Source organism: Mchenga conophoros, linkage group LG6, assembly GCF_057382185.1.
Source record: "Mchenga conophoros isolate Kocher_MC1m ecotype Shallow Benthic linkage group LG6, M_conophoros_male_GT1.1, whole genome shotgun sequence".
Taxonomy (NCBI): Eukaryota; Metazoa; Chordata; class Actinopteri; order Cichliformes; family Cichlidae; genus Mchenga; species Mchenga conophoros.
In genome coordinates this window covers 36,539,554-36,555,637 of record NC_140531.1, presented here as the reverse complement: position 1 = coordinate 36,555,637, position 16,084 = coordinate 36,539,554, and the positions used below count along the sequence as shown (strand labels likewise).

The window sequence follows — 16,084 nt, the reverse complement described above, 5'->3', positions numbered from 1 at the left end:
GCAGGAGCGTTACACATGCCGAAAGCCATGACTGTGTACTGTAAAAAATCATCGGGTGTAACAAAGGCAGCGATGTTAGAGGCACGTTCAGTTAAAGGGACTTGCCAGTAACCCTTAAGAAGATCTAACTTGGAGACATACTGAGCAGTCCCAATACTGTCTACACAATCCTCAACCCTTGGGAGAGGATGTGAGTCAGCCACAGTCACAGAGTTCACCTTCCGGAAGTCTGTAATAAAACGGGGCGAGCCATCTGGCTTAGACTCCACTATACAAGGCGAGCTCCAGGGGCTTTGACTGGGCTTCGCTAAACCATGTTGCAGCAGATAGTCAGCCTCCTGTTTCATGAGCACGCGCTTATGGGGGCTGGCTCGATAAGGATGCTGCTTAATAGGTTTAGCGCCCTGGACATCAATGTCATGCTCTAGCACCGTAGTGGCAGTTGGCACATCCCCGAATAAACAGGTGTATTCCCTAATTAAGGCAATTATGTCCTCTTGCTGCTCTGAAATCAGATGCTCAAGCAAACCCGGCAATGCTTTTAGCATTTCAGAGTTAGACAAACGGGGTCTAGAACAGGTGGGATAACATAGTTTTAACCCATCACCCCCATCCGCCCCTCCTTCCTCCAGGTGGCTTGAGGCTCCTTCTTGGCTTGCTCAGCACTTACCATACGTTTGAAACAGCTCTTTATTGTTTCATCAGCTAATTGAGCTGCTGACAGCTGATCTCTAGTCAAAGGCAGTACAGAGTCCTTAGGAAATGGATCAGGCTCCTCGGGCGTCACAGAGTCTGGAGGTGACAGAACATTGTTTCTGTTAGTGGGTACATCATTCTCCCCGGAAAACGAGGACATCAACACAGAATCAGAGAGGGCAATATCAGTATCTTTCCGAGCTTGTGCTCGAGTAATTGCACAGGCTGGATACAGCCCAGGGTGCATAGACACATCAGAAGTTTTCTGATTCAGGGGGTTGTCTAAAACCTCCAGACGAGGGAGCACTACCCCTCCTGCGATGTCGTTGCCCAACAGCATGGCCACACCCTCTATTGGCAAGGCCGGGCAAACGGCAACAGGGAAAAATCCTGTAGCAAGGCTAGATTTAATAAAAATTCTGTGAACTGGTCTAGGAGCGTAACCCATCTCTATCCCCCGCAGAACAGAATTAAAACCACATTCACTTTTAGCAGAAAATGGTAATACACTTGAGAGGATGACAGTTTGAGAACCTCCAGTGTCCCTTAAAATACGCACAGGTTTTAACTCGGATGGGTTGTCTGTTAGCGATACTAAGCCATCAAAAATGAATGGTTCGAAACAGGGGTCAGGCACCCTACCACCACACTCATGGTCCTCGTGACGGGCCTCAGCTTTTACAAAACCCACCCCTTTGGGTTGCTGAGCATGTGATGTTTTGCGTTTTAATGCTAAACAGTCAGCAATCACATGTCCGGTTTTATGACAGTAAAAACATTCACGGTGTTCCCTGGACCCAGACTCTTTAGCTGTGTGGCGCTGCTGCACAGGGCTAACCCGTGGCTTCTCACTGTCAGTAAATGAGGCTTTGTGAGTGAGTACAAACTCATCAGCAAGAACAGCAGCATGTTAGTGACGTCACTTTCTGTTCATTCAAATACAGCACAATACGCTCAGGAATGCATTTCTTAAAGTCCTCTAACAAAACTAGTTCGCGCAGAGCGTCATAGTCAGTCGCTTTTGACGCAACACACCACTTATCAAAGAGAACCCCCTTTTCTCTTGCAAACTCCACATAAGTCTGCGACAGCAATCTCTTTTGCTGGCGAAACCTCTGCCTATAGGCCTCTGGAACTAGCTCATAGGCCTTCAAGACAGCTGCTTTAACACACGAGTAATCTAAACTGTCCTTTAAAGAAAGAGCAGCCACCACCTCTTGAGCTTTGCCGGACAGTTTGCACTGTAGCAAAAGAGGCCAAATCTCGCTAGGCCATTGCAGCGCACCAGCGATACGTTCAAATGCTGCAAAGTATGTATCCACCTCAGTTTCTCTAAAAGTGGGCACTAAAGAAATGCACTTATCAATTTTAAAAGCAGAAGTGGACGTGGAGGTGGGACCGGAATGAACAGCAGAGACAGATGAGGCTTGAGACTGTGACTCCAGCTCAAGCTGTCGGAGCCTAACGGCCTTGTCCGCCTCTATTTCCAGCCTCCTTATTTCAAGCTGAACCCGCCGGTTCTGAGCCTTCTCCTCAGCCTCCATCTGGAGACGTGCCAGCCGCACCTTCAGCCGAGCTCCTTCTCTCCCTTCGGAACTCCCAGAAGAGAGTGGATCATAGTGAGGAAGCGTGCGTGGCGTCTTTCCCCGCTCATCCCCCTCACCATCCCCACTGGAACCATTCTGGCCCTCTTCAACTACGGCAGCTTGGCTTGGCACACCAGAGACTACAGGCAAAACAGGCGCTTGAAGCACACCAGCTCCCACCAACTTGTCCACCACTAAGGCTTTTATTTCACTCTTACGAAGAGTTTTTGAAACCTGCAGCTGAAAGTGATCCACAATTTGCAGCAAATCATTCTTGCGACAGCTATTAATAATCCCTAGAGACGGGGCAGCTATAAAGTGCTGCAAACAAAACGCAGCTGACATAGTGCTTAATCTTTAGCCAACTCAATTTCTCCTTTTTTTTTTTTTTTTTTTTTTTTTTTGACCCCCACTCCCAGGAACAAAGACCCCCTATGAGGGATCCCGGACGAGCCCCCACTTATGTTACGGCCCGGCTCTGCTAGGCGGCAGCGGACGTAACATAAACGAGCCCAGAGACCAAGGAGTTAGATAGGACGACAAACATAAGGTTTATTAACACAACTGAAATCCGTTAGTGAAACAACTCACTAGGCAGCAGAGAAACTTTAAACAAACACCACGATTAATAACACCAGTAGAGCACTGCTCTACTAAACGTCTCGCAGGAGGCAACACAAAACACAGGCAGAAGGCAAAAGGGAGGGACTCTCTGTACAGTCTGTTCAAATCAACAAGTCCCTCGACGAATGAAGACTCCTCAGCCTTTTATACTATCAGGTAACTGCAGTCAGCTGTGTCACTTGTCATAACTGCAGACAGCTGTGCCACCTGTCCGTCGTACTCCAGGCTCCTGCGGGAGCCAATGGTGTGTGTAGTCTGACAGGCTCGGATCCGCATGAAGTTGGGGCGGGCATATGTCCGGGCCAGCCAATCCCCCGTGAGTCCTGGAGCACTGTAGATTCCAGGGAGGAAGGCGGGGCCACCTGAGGCCAGCGGCCGTAACACTGGCTTATTGTCCATGATGACTATTCGGCATGCAAGGTACAACTAAACAAGGCAGGAAGACTAATGAGCGTTAGCGGTCTCTGCTATCCAGACTTGCTGTATTATCCCTGGTGTGATGCTGTTTTTTCACTATTCTGTCCCCTGCGTGCGTGGTTCTGGTACACGAAGTGACAGATAGCTAAACATATGCCGTAAGCACTGAAAGCGTTGAATGATGAGTCAGGCGTGAAAGTAAAGTTGAGGGCTGTTTACTTGTTTGTCTTCATCAACGTACAACTTACAGTGATTTCCCAGAACTTGTGAAACTACAAAAAATACAAAAAGAAATATGCTCAATAAAGAATTATGCATTTGCTTCACATGGCGAACAGATCTAGGCATTTATATATAAATCTCTCCAAATATGCATAAAATCGATAAAATATACACCACTCACTACTTATAAAGATGAAACACAATTCAAACTTACAAACAATGCTTCTCCATGGCATAACACAGGTGGATGCTTAAGGATTAAACAGGGAGACTTCTGGTACGCCTCATTGTGCAAATCCCAATACTAAAATGGCTTCCTGCATTACCCCACTCATGTGACTCTAAACATCCAATAGGAAACTCTTCCTGTATCACCCCACTCATGTGACTCTAAACATCCAATAGGAATACAAGCCAAACCACATAAAAATTCACTTGACCGCAGTCTCCAAGCTAACCACTAGGAGATGCTAAAATTCTCAATGTGCACATAACATTACATACCTGCTACAATGTAGCTACCTAGTAGCATTGTTTCCTGTGGTTTCTTGAAAGACAACGTACTTATGTACATATCAGTATTTCCTGTAGGTTAGCTACAGCTGAGCCCTGAAGTCATGGATAATGCATAGTGGAGTTTCAAGCTTTGCAGTGCAACACGGTGACAGTGGATTTAGCATGCTTCAGTACAGTCTAAACAGGTATTGTTGAAAATCCATTGACTTGACATGAATCTAGTAATGAACTAAGCACCGCAGTAATTCATCATGAGGGAAGAATATTTTACTTCTGCCTGTTTGCATAGCACTGTGGACGGGTGTTACCATACTGAAGACAGCATGGAATATAAACTAAGTTAAACTCAAATAAACATGTGATATCTAAATGTAAATAAATCACTGTGACATGCATGTCCTCTTCTCTTCTCCTGAATAATGGTAACTATAGTTTGGTAGGTGTTGGAAGCTGTCAGTGTTCACCCATATGAGAGCATGAGTTATTATAATTTATCTATATATAGGTGTTTGTCAGGACTGCAGCTTAAGGGGTGTGTACGTAACCAAAATATGAAGAGCTTATTTACTTCCAGGAAGGAACCTTGAAGGCTTCAGGCCGAGTATCTGTCTATTTAGTGGGAAATGCACAGCAAGCTATTTTAACATAGTGCAGAGGAGCTGCAGACTGCAGCCTGAGGACAGGAGATGAGGTGCTGAAAGTTTTTTGTGTGTGAGGAGTGAGGGGAGCTGCTATTTCTTTAAGCTTGTTCCCCATTCAGGATTCAGATTTCAAACTTTTGGCTTCACTGTGGGGTAACGTGAAAACTCTGGACTCTCATGGAGTGTCCAAAACACACATGCCAGTATCATGGGAAGTGATGTCAGTACAGAAGTACCTTAAACCTGCATTCCTAATAATGGTCACCATGGGCAATTACTGTGGTTGCAAAAAGACTTCTGGTCCTATGCAAAATAGAAAAAGGATTTCTGACTTGACCTCTATTAACACTTGTTATTACACAAGTATGTCGTTACAGTAGCCAGTGAACGTGTAGCTTTACAGTCAGATTCCACTGCTCTTATGTCACATCTGATTTCTGATTCTAAAACACCAAGAAATATCAAAACAGGACATTACAAATCAGTGGAACACATCACAGCAGCAGTTAACAACTACTTGGTACAGGTCTATGTGGCATACCATCTATGTGGACTCTCCTGGATACTAGTAACAACAGTATAATTGCACTATATATTGCCTCTTATCTTATAAGTTAAGGTTATAACGCTAACCAGAACTGCCACAAAATAAAAACACCTTAAAATTATTGCAGCATTTAGGACCAGCTGACCAACTGTCCAAAAATCATTAGCCATTGCAGCATCTTCACCAAGTGAAACACTGGGTGAGTTTTATTGTGAGGTCACAGGAAAATATTTGACACCACAATCCATAATTACAAGTAATAGCAGCTGTTGATTTTATGTACAAAAACAAACAAGTTGTTAAGGTGGTTTAGAAGAGAATAATTGATGAACGGGAATGGAAGAAGGTTATGAGCCAGGTTAACAACTTTCCTGTGCCATCACAGCAAAGCTGCTTAGCTGTGCTGTTGGCACAGAGTTACTGGCATGAGACAAAGTCAGATCACATTTGTTCTTGGCGTGATGAAAAGAGACCAAATATTGAATGAACATAAATGTGTCTGGTTGTGCTATAAACAGAAACACTAGTTGTGTCTGTTTTAGTCCAGGCTCAAGAAGTGTTTGTTTCCTCCAGGATTCTGTGACTATTAGATCACATTTATTGTTACCACCAGCAACTACATCCATCGTCTAATCCAGCAGAGCTAGAATCTTCAATATTACATTTGATCTAGAATTTATTCTAAAGAAGACTGAAACTACATTCAGGACCAAGATAAATCAGTTACTGGGGTTGTGTAAGCTGTGCAAGTTTTCAAAGTGAGCTGTATCAAAGCAATACGTTTAAAGTTCCCCACACAGCTTGCTGCCTTGAAGCCAACTGAGTCACATCATTTACACTCCTGCAGTTTGTGAGGATGATCACCCACTTTTCATCCTTCAAGACCCCCCAGTGCTCTTGGAGTTGTCACGCAGAAATCCCGCTCACGCTCCCCATCACGCTCTATAAATATATCTAGATCAATACCACATTCGTCTCTGCAGGGCAGCTTGAATGGAGGAGAGAAGATGCAGGACAGAGTATTTTGCAAGGAGAATGAGGACACAAAATAAGGGACAAAAGAAACAGCTAAAACAGCAGGTACACAAAAACACAACAATTAAGAGACAGAAGACAAAGAGACATCTAATGTTCAGGAGAACTTCTTCACCTCAAAGACACAAGCAGATTTTACCTTCGGGTGTTTCATTATTTATTTCCCAAACTTTTTTGTTTTTTGTTTTAATAAACGCTATTCTTACTTGACTAACAGCAGTCAAATTGAGTTTGGGATACATGAGAGCAAAATGTTTTAATTAAAACGGACTTCTTTGGAGAAGTCCTTGAAATCCTGATGATGAAATATTGCTGACCCTATTACATCAAGATGCTTCGCTCAAAGGCAGATAATAACCGTCTTTATGCACAGAACAATGACACCAGAAACATAGCTTGTGTTGAACTTCTGATGACAGCCCTCTAGAGAGAACAACAAGAGAGGAAAAAAGGAAAGAAACACCAAGACAAGAAGTGGAGGGAGAGAAGAAGGGAGTAAGGGAGAGGAGAGACAGACTGGAAGCAAAGCCTTCTTGAGATGTCACTCAGAAGATTATGACTCCAGACTTCATAGCCTGCTGTCTGGTAGCTACTTAGCATGTGCTAATGCTGTGCTAAATAGAGTTTAAAGGGAGTATGGTAACAGACACTTCACATCTGATCCAAAAAAGGAAACAGTCCGTTGCACAATGACTATATTTTTCAGGATACAAGCGATAGACTGAAAAAGACAAAACAGAAAAGAATGAAATTTGAATTAAAATATAAAAGAAATGAAGTAGAAAAAAATGTTTGACTAAAACGAGCTGTCACGGTGCTTCATCTACTTGTTAGTATAATTACAAAGACAGAGCTGCTCCCTGCTACACGTCCACTGACTAAACCAATTCTTTGATCAAAACCTGGCATTTATACACACACTCGCTCTCTCTCACAAACACACACATATGTATGCCTACATTTAGCTTGGTCAGATGCATTCCCCATTGAGACTTTAAAAAAAACATGTTAAAGTGAAATGATCTACTCACTTTGATCTGTATTTATCACATTTACCCTCACTTGCCAATTATTAGTCCACCAGTCAGAACTTCCCAATTTTTAATGGACGCTTTCATCATAGTAGGATTAATGCATCAAATTGGGTAAAGAGTGGGAAAAAATAATTATGTAGATAGGACCATATTTCACACACTTGTGAAAATTAAAATGAGATTTGTGAAAAGGTGCATAAGAACAAAATCACGGTCACACATGCGCCTTTCTCTGTACTCAAGACTCTAACTACATTCTTAGGTTTTGCTGTTGATAGTTCATTAAGCTCTCTCTCATATCTTACCAAGCACATGAGTCTGTCAATCTTAGCTTGATCCCCAAATATGGATGTGCTGTATATAGAGCTATACTAAAGAACAGCATTTTAAAAAAAGAAGAAGAAAGATTCAGTAAGGCGTTAATCCCTAGCAGTTACACTAGAATTGTAATTTTAGCATGATTGGAGCTGAAGGAACTGTTAGCATTACTAAAAATACGTTATGATGTGCAATTCGTCAAATCCGTCTTTTGTTTATCAGGACACCTTTTTTTTGCATTTGATTAATCTATATGTTTTTCAACTATCCTACAAACTGTACCCCGTCTTCTGGTTTGGACCCAGGAACTGTCAATCACTGCTGCTTATTTTGGACTCCATATAACATAAAATCCCTCAGGGGATATGCCAGGGATGGTATGAAGGATGGGATTTTGATGATTTAGGGACAATGTGTTGATTTTAAGCATTCTGTAGTTAGGATTATTCCCTTAATATCCATCCATCCATCCATTTTCTATAGAATATATTGGGCCATGCTGAGAACAATGGCCTCGGACTTGGAGGTTCTAATTGTCATTACTGCCGCTTCATACTTGGGTGGGAACTGCTCCAATGCAAGCTACAGGTCACCACCTGATGAAGCAAACAGAACCACATCATCTGCACAAAATCACCAAGGTGAAGGTCCACTTAGAAATTCTGCCCATTAAAATCTCCGTACAGAATCGGTGACAAAGTCCAACACCTCTTGGCAACAACTCCAACTTATTGCCAGCAATACACACCAAGATGTCGTTCTACTTGTACAGGGGCCAATGACTTGTAACAGCAAGGCAGACACCCTATACTGAACAGCTCCCATGGGATATCCCGAGGGTAACCTTTTTCCAAAATTAATTTAAAACAGTTGCATTTTCCAACATGTGCACTTTTTACTTAATAGTTACCTAATTATTTCCTTGAGTGGGAGGAGTTACATATTGTCTCGAGATAAGCTTTGAATTATCATACACTCAACAAAAATATAAATGCAACACCTTTGTTACTGCTCCCATTCCCCATGGGATGGACGTAGAGACCTAAAATTCATTCCAGATACACAATATAACCATCCCTCCCAAACAGTGGTCACAAATCAGTCCAAATGTGTGGTAGTGGGCACATCTGCTATATTGAGATAATCCATCCCACCTCACAGGTGTGCCACATCAGGATGCTGATCTGACATCATGAGTAGTGCACAGGTGTACCTCAGACTGCCCACAACAAAAGGCCACCCTGGAATGTGCAGTTTTGTCTCACAGCAAAATGCCACAGATGCCACAAGCAATGAGGGAGCGTGCAATTGGCATGCTGACAGCAGGAATGTCAACCAGATCTGTCGCCCGTGCATTGAATGTTCATTTCTCAACCATAAGCCGTCTCCACAGGCGTTTCAGAGAATATGGCAGCACATCCAACCGGCCTCACAACCGCAGACCTCGTGTAACCACACCAGCCCAGTACCTCCACATCCAGCAGGTTCACCTCCAAGATCGTCTGAGACCAGCCACCCAGACAGCTGCTGGAACAATTGGTTTGCACAACCAAACAATTTCTGCACAAACTGTCAGAAACCGTCTCAGGGACGCTCAACTGCATGCCCGTCGTCCTCATCGGGGTCTTGACCTGACTCCAGCTCGTCGCCGTAACAGACTTGTGTGGGCAAATGCTCACATTCGATGGCGTCTGGCACGTTGGAGAGGTGTGCGCTTCACGGATGAATCATGGTTCACATTGTTCAGGGCAGATGGCAGCTGAGAATGTCCCAGTTCTTGCATGGCCAGCATACTCACCGGACATGTCACCCATTGAGCATGTTCGGGATGTGCTTGACCGGCGTATACGACAGCGTGTACCAGTTCCCACGAATATCCAACAACCTCGCACAGCCATTGAAGTGGAGTGGACCAACATTCCACAGGCCACAATTGACAATCTGATAGACTCCATGCGACGATGTGTTGCACTGCATGAGGCAAATGGTGGTCACACCAGATACTGACCGGTTCTGGGTCCCCAGACCTCCAATAGCGCAAAAAAACTGCACATTCCAGGGTGGCCTTTTGTTGTGGGCAGTCTGAGGTACACCTGTGCACTACTCATGATGTCAGATCAGCATCCTGATGTGGCACACCTGTGAGGTGGGATGGATTATCTCAATATAGCAGATGTGCCCACTACCACACATTTGGACTGATTTGTGACCACTGTTTGGGAGGGATGGTTATATTGTGTATCTGGAATGAATTTTAGGTCTCTACGTCCATCCCATGGGGAATGGGAGCAGTAACAAAGGTGTTGCGTTTATATTTTTGTTGAGTGTATTTATATTGCAGATTCCTAGTTAATTTATCTTTTTTCCCTCTAATTGGATTATTTTCCTTAGCTTGGGCATGTCTTTAGTTTGGCCACCTTAACCTGCACTGCAAATATGGTGCACTAATCCACTGCTGTGATGAAAAATGGGGGGAAAAGAAGATTCTAAGGCCCTTTTATTTCTGCCTGCACTGCTTAGCTATCTTTCCTACAGAGATGTTCTAGTGACTTAAAGGAAGCATCTCAGTTTGTCTTTTGACACCACTGCACAGCTCTGTTCTTTACCGTTTAAGCGGATCATTTTTTTGATGGGACTCAAAAAATAAGACAGCTACAGTGTATGATACAGGGGGAGGGGGGGGGGATATCCTGGTTTGAGTTAACAACATATACACTTAATGGACTCAAAAGTAGAGAAGCAGGAAACAGGAGACAAGCTGGTGTAGAGGAATACCGGACAGATAATGCTTATTGTTAAAGAAGAGACAGTTTTATTGGCCGTGTGAGAGGCTGGTGTAAGAGTAAGCCATTTAGCCTTTAGCCTCCCCTGAGCATGCAAATGCTTTTAAAGGAGAGTGAGAAAGAATGAAACAGAAAGGAATGGAGATAGACGAGGGTTCTTTTTTATGTACAATGCTTATATGGTAAACACTGTATAAAGCTGAAGTGTTTATTTTTCCTGTGTGCCTGTAAACTGAGCTGAAATGCATTGAATTTAAGTGACAGAGATTAAGTGGGAGTGGAAAAGGAGAGAGAGGAAAACAAGAGAAAAGACCGATGAGAGGAAAAGAACCTGAGAGATTAGTGAGTGAGAAAGAGGCGAAGTCACAGAAAAGTGAGAGACAGGTGCAAAAAGCCCAGGAAGATAGGATCGTGGAGCAGTGAGTGTGTGTGTATGTGTGTCCAGTTAATGGAATACCATGAGATGTGACTGATGCCTTTAACAGCAAAGGCTCCACACTTGTATTCAGGCAAAATCTACAAACAGCTTTGTTTGATTTGTCTTTTTTATTGTATTCTTTTTGTCCCGACGTTCTCAGCAGATGCTAATATTGGTCAAGCATAGCTCTTTTTGAAGGACTTATGACATTCATGCTCGACTGCACGCATTTCGCAGTTCTCATCCATTTTTAACTTTTTTCACCTTTGAAATGAGCAGATCTAATAGAAATTTCCCTGAAGGCATGCTCACAAAAAAACTGGGTTACATGAATTTGAATATGTTTCATGGAAGAAAAGCGCTCAGCCTTTGTAGTTCAATATCTCAGTGGTCCTTTGCTCATTTTAGCATGTGCATTTTGTCATTATTAGGTGCGAATGTGACCCTGACCAGGAATGTAAGTGCCCATATATTCCTTTCTCTGGATGTAGGAGAAATATCATTTTGACTTTGGGCCATGCCAGAGTGAGAAATATTTTACATGCAAACTGAGAAGCCCTTGTTTGATGTTGACAGGAAGTATCTTTAGCTCAATATTCCATTAGAAAAACTGTAAAACTGTAACATAAAGGATCGCATTTATCCACAAAATAAGTTTTAACAACTGACAATGGACACATTTTCACAAACATCACCCGAAGCCTTCTACTCTAAAAACTGAACTCCAACAAACAGGTTCAGCCTTTATGAAAACCGGCGGATGTGAAGCGAGGGATGCAACATGAGGTCCTCTCAACACATTTATCTGTGACTCAGTTCATATTTAGCCACGCCCCCTCTGCTCTGTGTTCTGCGCTATAAATGTTACCGTGATATAAGCCTCGTTACCACACAGCTGCAGTCATGCAGGCACACACAGACACAAACACACACCTTATCACCACAGTTCACTGACCGGATCATCAGTCATGCATTCAATTACATTATGAGAATAGCCTTTATTTGAATACAAGGGGCAGTGCTGTGACTATATGCAAGTTAAAGTAACACACAATAGTAGCACTTCTGAAATCACCAGAGGCAAACTAAACATTGCTTGCTTAATTGGTGTTTACAGTTTGTGTGTTATCCAAATATATGGACACAACTGCAGCTAACGGTATGGTTACATAAGTTTTTCCACGTTTTGCACATTCACAGCTTTCAAAAAGGATGAATTCATGCGAGTAATATTAATCAGTGTCACAAATCACTAAAGACCATTACCACTGCTAATTTGAGATTAGGTGCAGCTGTGGCTCAGCTGGTAGAGCAGGCCATTTACTATTTGGAAAGTTTGTGGTTCATTCCAAGGTTCCTCCAGTTCACGTTGGACAATATACTGAACCTTCTCAAGTGAGATGTATCCATCAGAGTGTGAGTGAGTGTGTATGAGACAGATAAAAAGTGCTTAAAGTGCATAGAATAAAGCACTGCATGAATGTGTGTAAATGGGTGAATTTGGCTTGTAGTGCAGAAACGCTTTGAGTGCTCAGAAAAAGCAGAAAAGTGCTATATATATATATACCCGTCCATTTACCAGTACAGAAGTTTGTATTCTGATAGTGTCTCCAAACTTAGTGCAAACTTTGTGCAGGCTGACTGAACACAGGGTCAGAAGTGAATGTTGAACTGCCCATGAGCCAGTTTTGGCTGTAGATTGTGCTGAAACAGAAAAAGAAGACGAGTGCTTTAAAATGTCCCTTTCTGAAGTGATGGAGTAAATGTTTGCATGCCCAGCTCATCCAACTCATCACTTGGTCAGAGGGGAGTAGTACAAAGCAAGTTTTATGGGTCAGGAAGCTATGTCGAGCTTAAAGTCAGAGTTTTGTGTGTCATGAAAGAGGCTCTATTTTTTTTAACCTGGTTAAATCACCATGGTAACTTGTGCTGAATGCATAACCTGCTCAAGAGCAGAGTTTCAGTGTAAAATTGGAAGTGCCATGTTTTTATTTTTTTTTTATGTGCAGTATGTATTTTGTCCTGTTGAATGTATTTGTGCAACTTGTTAAGCAGGAACTACAGTACCATCACAAATGAAACCCAGCTGTAAAGTTACAGCCTACAGCTTTACTGTGCAGTGCACATTCACTGAAATGTGCACATATTCAGCTGGTGATGCAGAAAATATAAATATAAATATATATAAATATTTTTTATATATATTTATATTTTTAGACTGGATTCTAAGCTTAGAATTGTGCTGCCAAGTCTTTCTTGTTTACTCAGCTGGAATTTCAACTACTGGAACACGTACCAAGAATGCCTTTTCCAGCAATAAAATGAATTTCGCTTTGATCTGCAGACAAACTAAAGGAATTTCCACGTCTCTGTTTTCAGGCTATGGCACAGTAACCTTTAATGTTTAATTGTATCCAATTTAAAGTTCAGAGCTCTAATCTGCAGCAGCTCCTCTTAGAAACAAACAGTGCATTCTGCATTCAAATAATTAACTGGAATAAAAATTGGGGGTTTTTTTTACCGCCCTGTGCACTAAATCCCAAGATTAACAATTTTCGACAGCATTAATCTTGTCTTATTTGCAACAGGATTTTATGATACTGTTATGTTTATGTTCCTTATAGAGTTTCTCTCAATTATATCATCATCTCTGATTGGAGGAACCAGCACTCAGTGGTCTCAGTTTTGGGACTTTGTAAAAACATGGGATTTGGTCATTAAATTATCACCAGGGAACGTGACATTTAATCTGATTATTAGAATTAATTTGTGTTCCTAAATTTATTTAAATGCCCCACATTGAAATTTTCCTACACTGTAAAGGATGAAAATCAGCATCATCTTAGCAATCTTGTGAGATACCTGGTCAAAATGCTTCAGCTTCTTTCTTAGAAGCTCACTGTCTTTAGAAGTGTTTATTAAATTTAGTTACAACAACAGATGAAGGGTCAAGTTTAGTTTTTTTCCAAAATTCATGTGACGTGATTCAGGTACAGGCGTGATATGGACTTGGAATAAAGAATGTGTATAAAGGCTGATACACCATAAGAAAGTCTGCCTGCCACCATGCATAAATCAGATAGCAAATGTTTACATTAAAGCTTGGAAATGCTGCAGCATAATTACTGTCGCTGAATTTATTTCACATAGTGGCTCCAGGTCAGATCCAGGCTCTCTGCTCAGCTGCGGTCAATGATTAAGATACTGGCTGCATATCAATAATCACAAATTCTTCCTTCCCTTTCATCATTCCAAGTTGGATGGCATCCTTATCTCCTTTCCTTGAGCCTCATCTCAATGCCTTTCCTTCTTTCTGCCCTGCCTACCCCTTTCTCTTCTTTCCTACTCTCTTTCATCCTTTATCCTGGCTTCCTACTATTTCTTCCTTCCATTCTCATTTCCTCCATTCCTCCTCCTCGCCTTGATTTCCTTCTTATCTTTGACATTTCATTCCTATTCCCTTCTACCCCAGCTATCTTTCCTTCTTTCTTCTATGAATCTTTTTGCACCAGATCTTCCCTCTTTTCCAATCTTTCTTCTATCTCCCCTCCCTTCTTTGTTTTCATCTTTATCTTCTTCCCCCCCCCTCTCTCTCTCTCATGGCCCTTCATCCATTCCTATCTTCAACCCTTCATTACCCGATTTCCTCGCTTCCTCACTGTCTAGCTTTCTTTCCTCCTTCTATCAGTCATTTCTTGCGTCCTCCCTCTTTTCCTACCTTTCTATATATATTTTATGAATCTTCTCTGGACAAAGCTGCTCTTGTCTGAAAAAAAACATACACTTTTGTATGTTTTAGTTTAGTCGATTATTTTTACTGCTAGTTGAAAATAGCTTAATGATTATAAGTTTAACTTTATTACAACAATCAAACGAGCCTTCAACAAGATAACTTTAAAAGTATCTCGTGCTAAATATGTAATGTTTTGTACCTATCCTTTGCTACAAACTATAAGAACAAACAAGAAATGAATACAACTTTTAATTAGTGTCGTAATTGGGGTGAAACGAAATAAGGTCATCAGATTCATCCGAAGACACGCATTGCTAGGAGGGTTTTTATCAAATGCCTGCAGCAGACCAAGCCCCCTCCTCCCGACTAAAACCTTTATATCTTCTTTCTGTGTGAATAAACAAAATTGGCACAGGCCTCGTATAACCTCCAAAAGTCTCGCTACCTGTAAACGGGGAAACGGAACTGTAATCTGTTTTGCTTAGTGAAATCACATCGACCCTTTTAAAACAAAATTAGCATTCATCAAAATTCATTTGCCTTTCTCCAGATTTTTCCGCATTTCGTTTTTGTTGACCTAGTGTTAGAGTCGTAAGAAAAGAAGTTTTAGTGCAAAAACCTAAAATTAATGTTTTGGCAGGAAATCTTTTGCATATTTTGACGATATTTTTGCTAATTATTCAAATGATAAAAACGAGAAAAAGTTTGGAGTCGACATAGCGATGACCACAAAGCACTGGAGGATGGCAGAAAAAGACAAAGTTACTAAAAGACGCCTCGGAGAATGCACAGTAATTCAGCCTAATCACCCCAGAATCACCAAGTTAACTATCAAGACACTGACGCGCAGAGAGGCTCCAGTGTCCTGGAGCCTTGAAAACCATGCAGCCAAAAATCCTCATGCGTCTGTAATCTGCAGAATATACTATATAACTCTACCTTGAATAAACGCCACTCACCTTGCGCCTTCAAACCCACGAGTAAAAGCAGCAAAGTCCATCTCTCCACAGACTGCATCTCTCCCTCGTGTCGTTTGGGGATCCTGTTCACTTTTTTCCTGAAGGAAGCCTGTCTCTTTAATCGATGAGACGAGAAATAATGTGAGAGGGCGTGAAAATGTGCCTCTCTCCCCTGGTGTCGTCTATCTCGCTTTGTCGGTGCGCTCCTTCCTGATATGATCCCAACTTGACTTCATACGTCCCTCCCCTACGAGCGCAAAAATCTCCTCTGGCGCATCCATACGGATCAGCACAGGGAGGGAAAACCGTCCCAACATGCGCAAAGTGATCCCAACACTGAAATGTCAAAGATCGAAGAGGATATGAACCTAAACTTAAAAGTATGACACATTCAAACTTAAGTGCCACACGCATAATATGCTGTAATGGTTTTTGGGGGGCGCTCAGTGTGACATTGTCTGATCTGATCCAGGTCCAACAGTAAAATCTGCGGATACTTTATCTCATTCCAGCTGTTACATATTGGTTAGAAAGTTGCACGGCACACGCAGGACA

General features: G+C 42.1%; 1 protein-coding gene across 2 annotated transcripts in view; it reads right to left on the bottom strand.

Moving 5' to 3' along the window:
* The window catches only part of LOC146573210 (neuronal acetylcholine receptor subunit alpha-3-like), a 38,623-nt gene extending 22,868 nt beyond the window's left edge, over positions 1-15,755 (bottom strand). The window contains exon 1 of one of the 2 annotated variants that reach the window (XM_085277865.1): positions 15,530-15,755. In XM_085277865.1, coding sequence (XP_085133991.1) covers positions 15,530-15,587 — 58 coding nt within the window. In that variant the 5' untranslated portion in view covers positions 15,588-15,755. Of the gene's footprint in view, positions 1-670; positions 1,136-15,529 lie in introns of those variants that run through there. The other variant, XM_085277868.1, reaches the window with a different exon arrangement.
* Between the last annotated feature and the right edge of the window lie 329 nt (positions 15,756-16,084).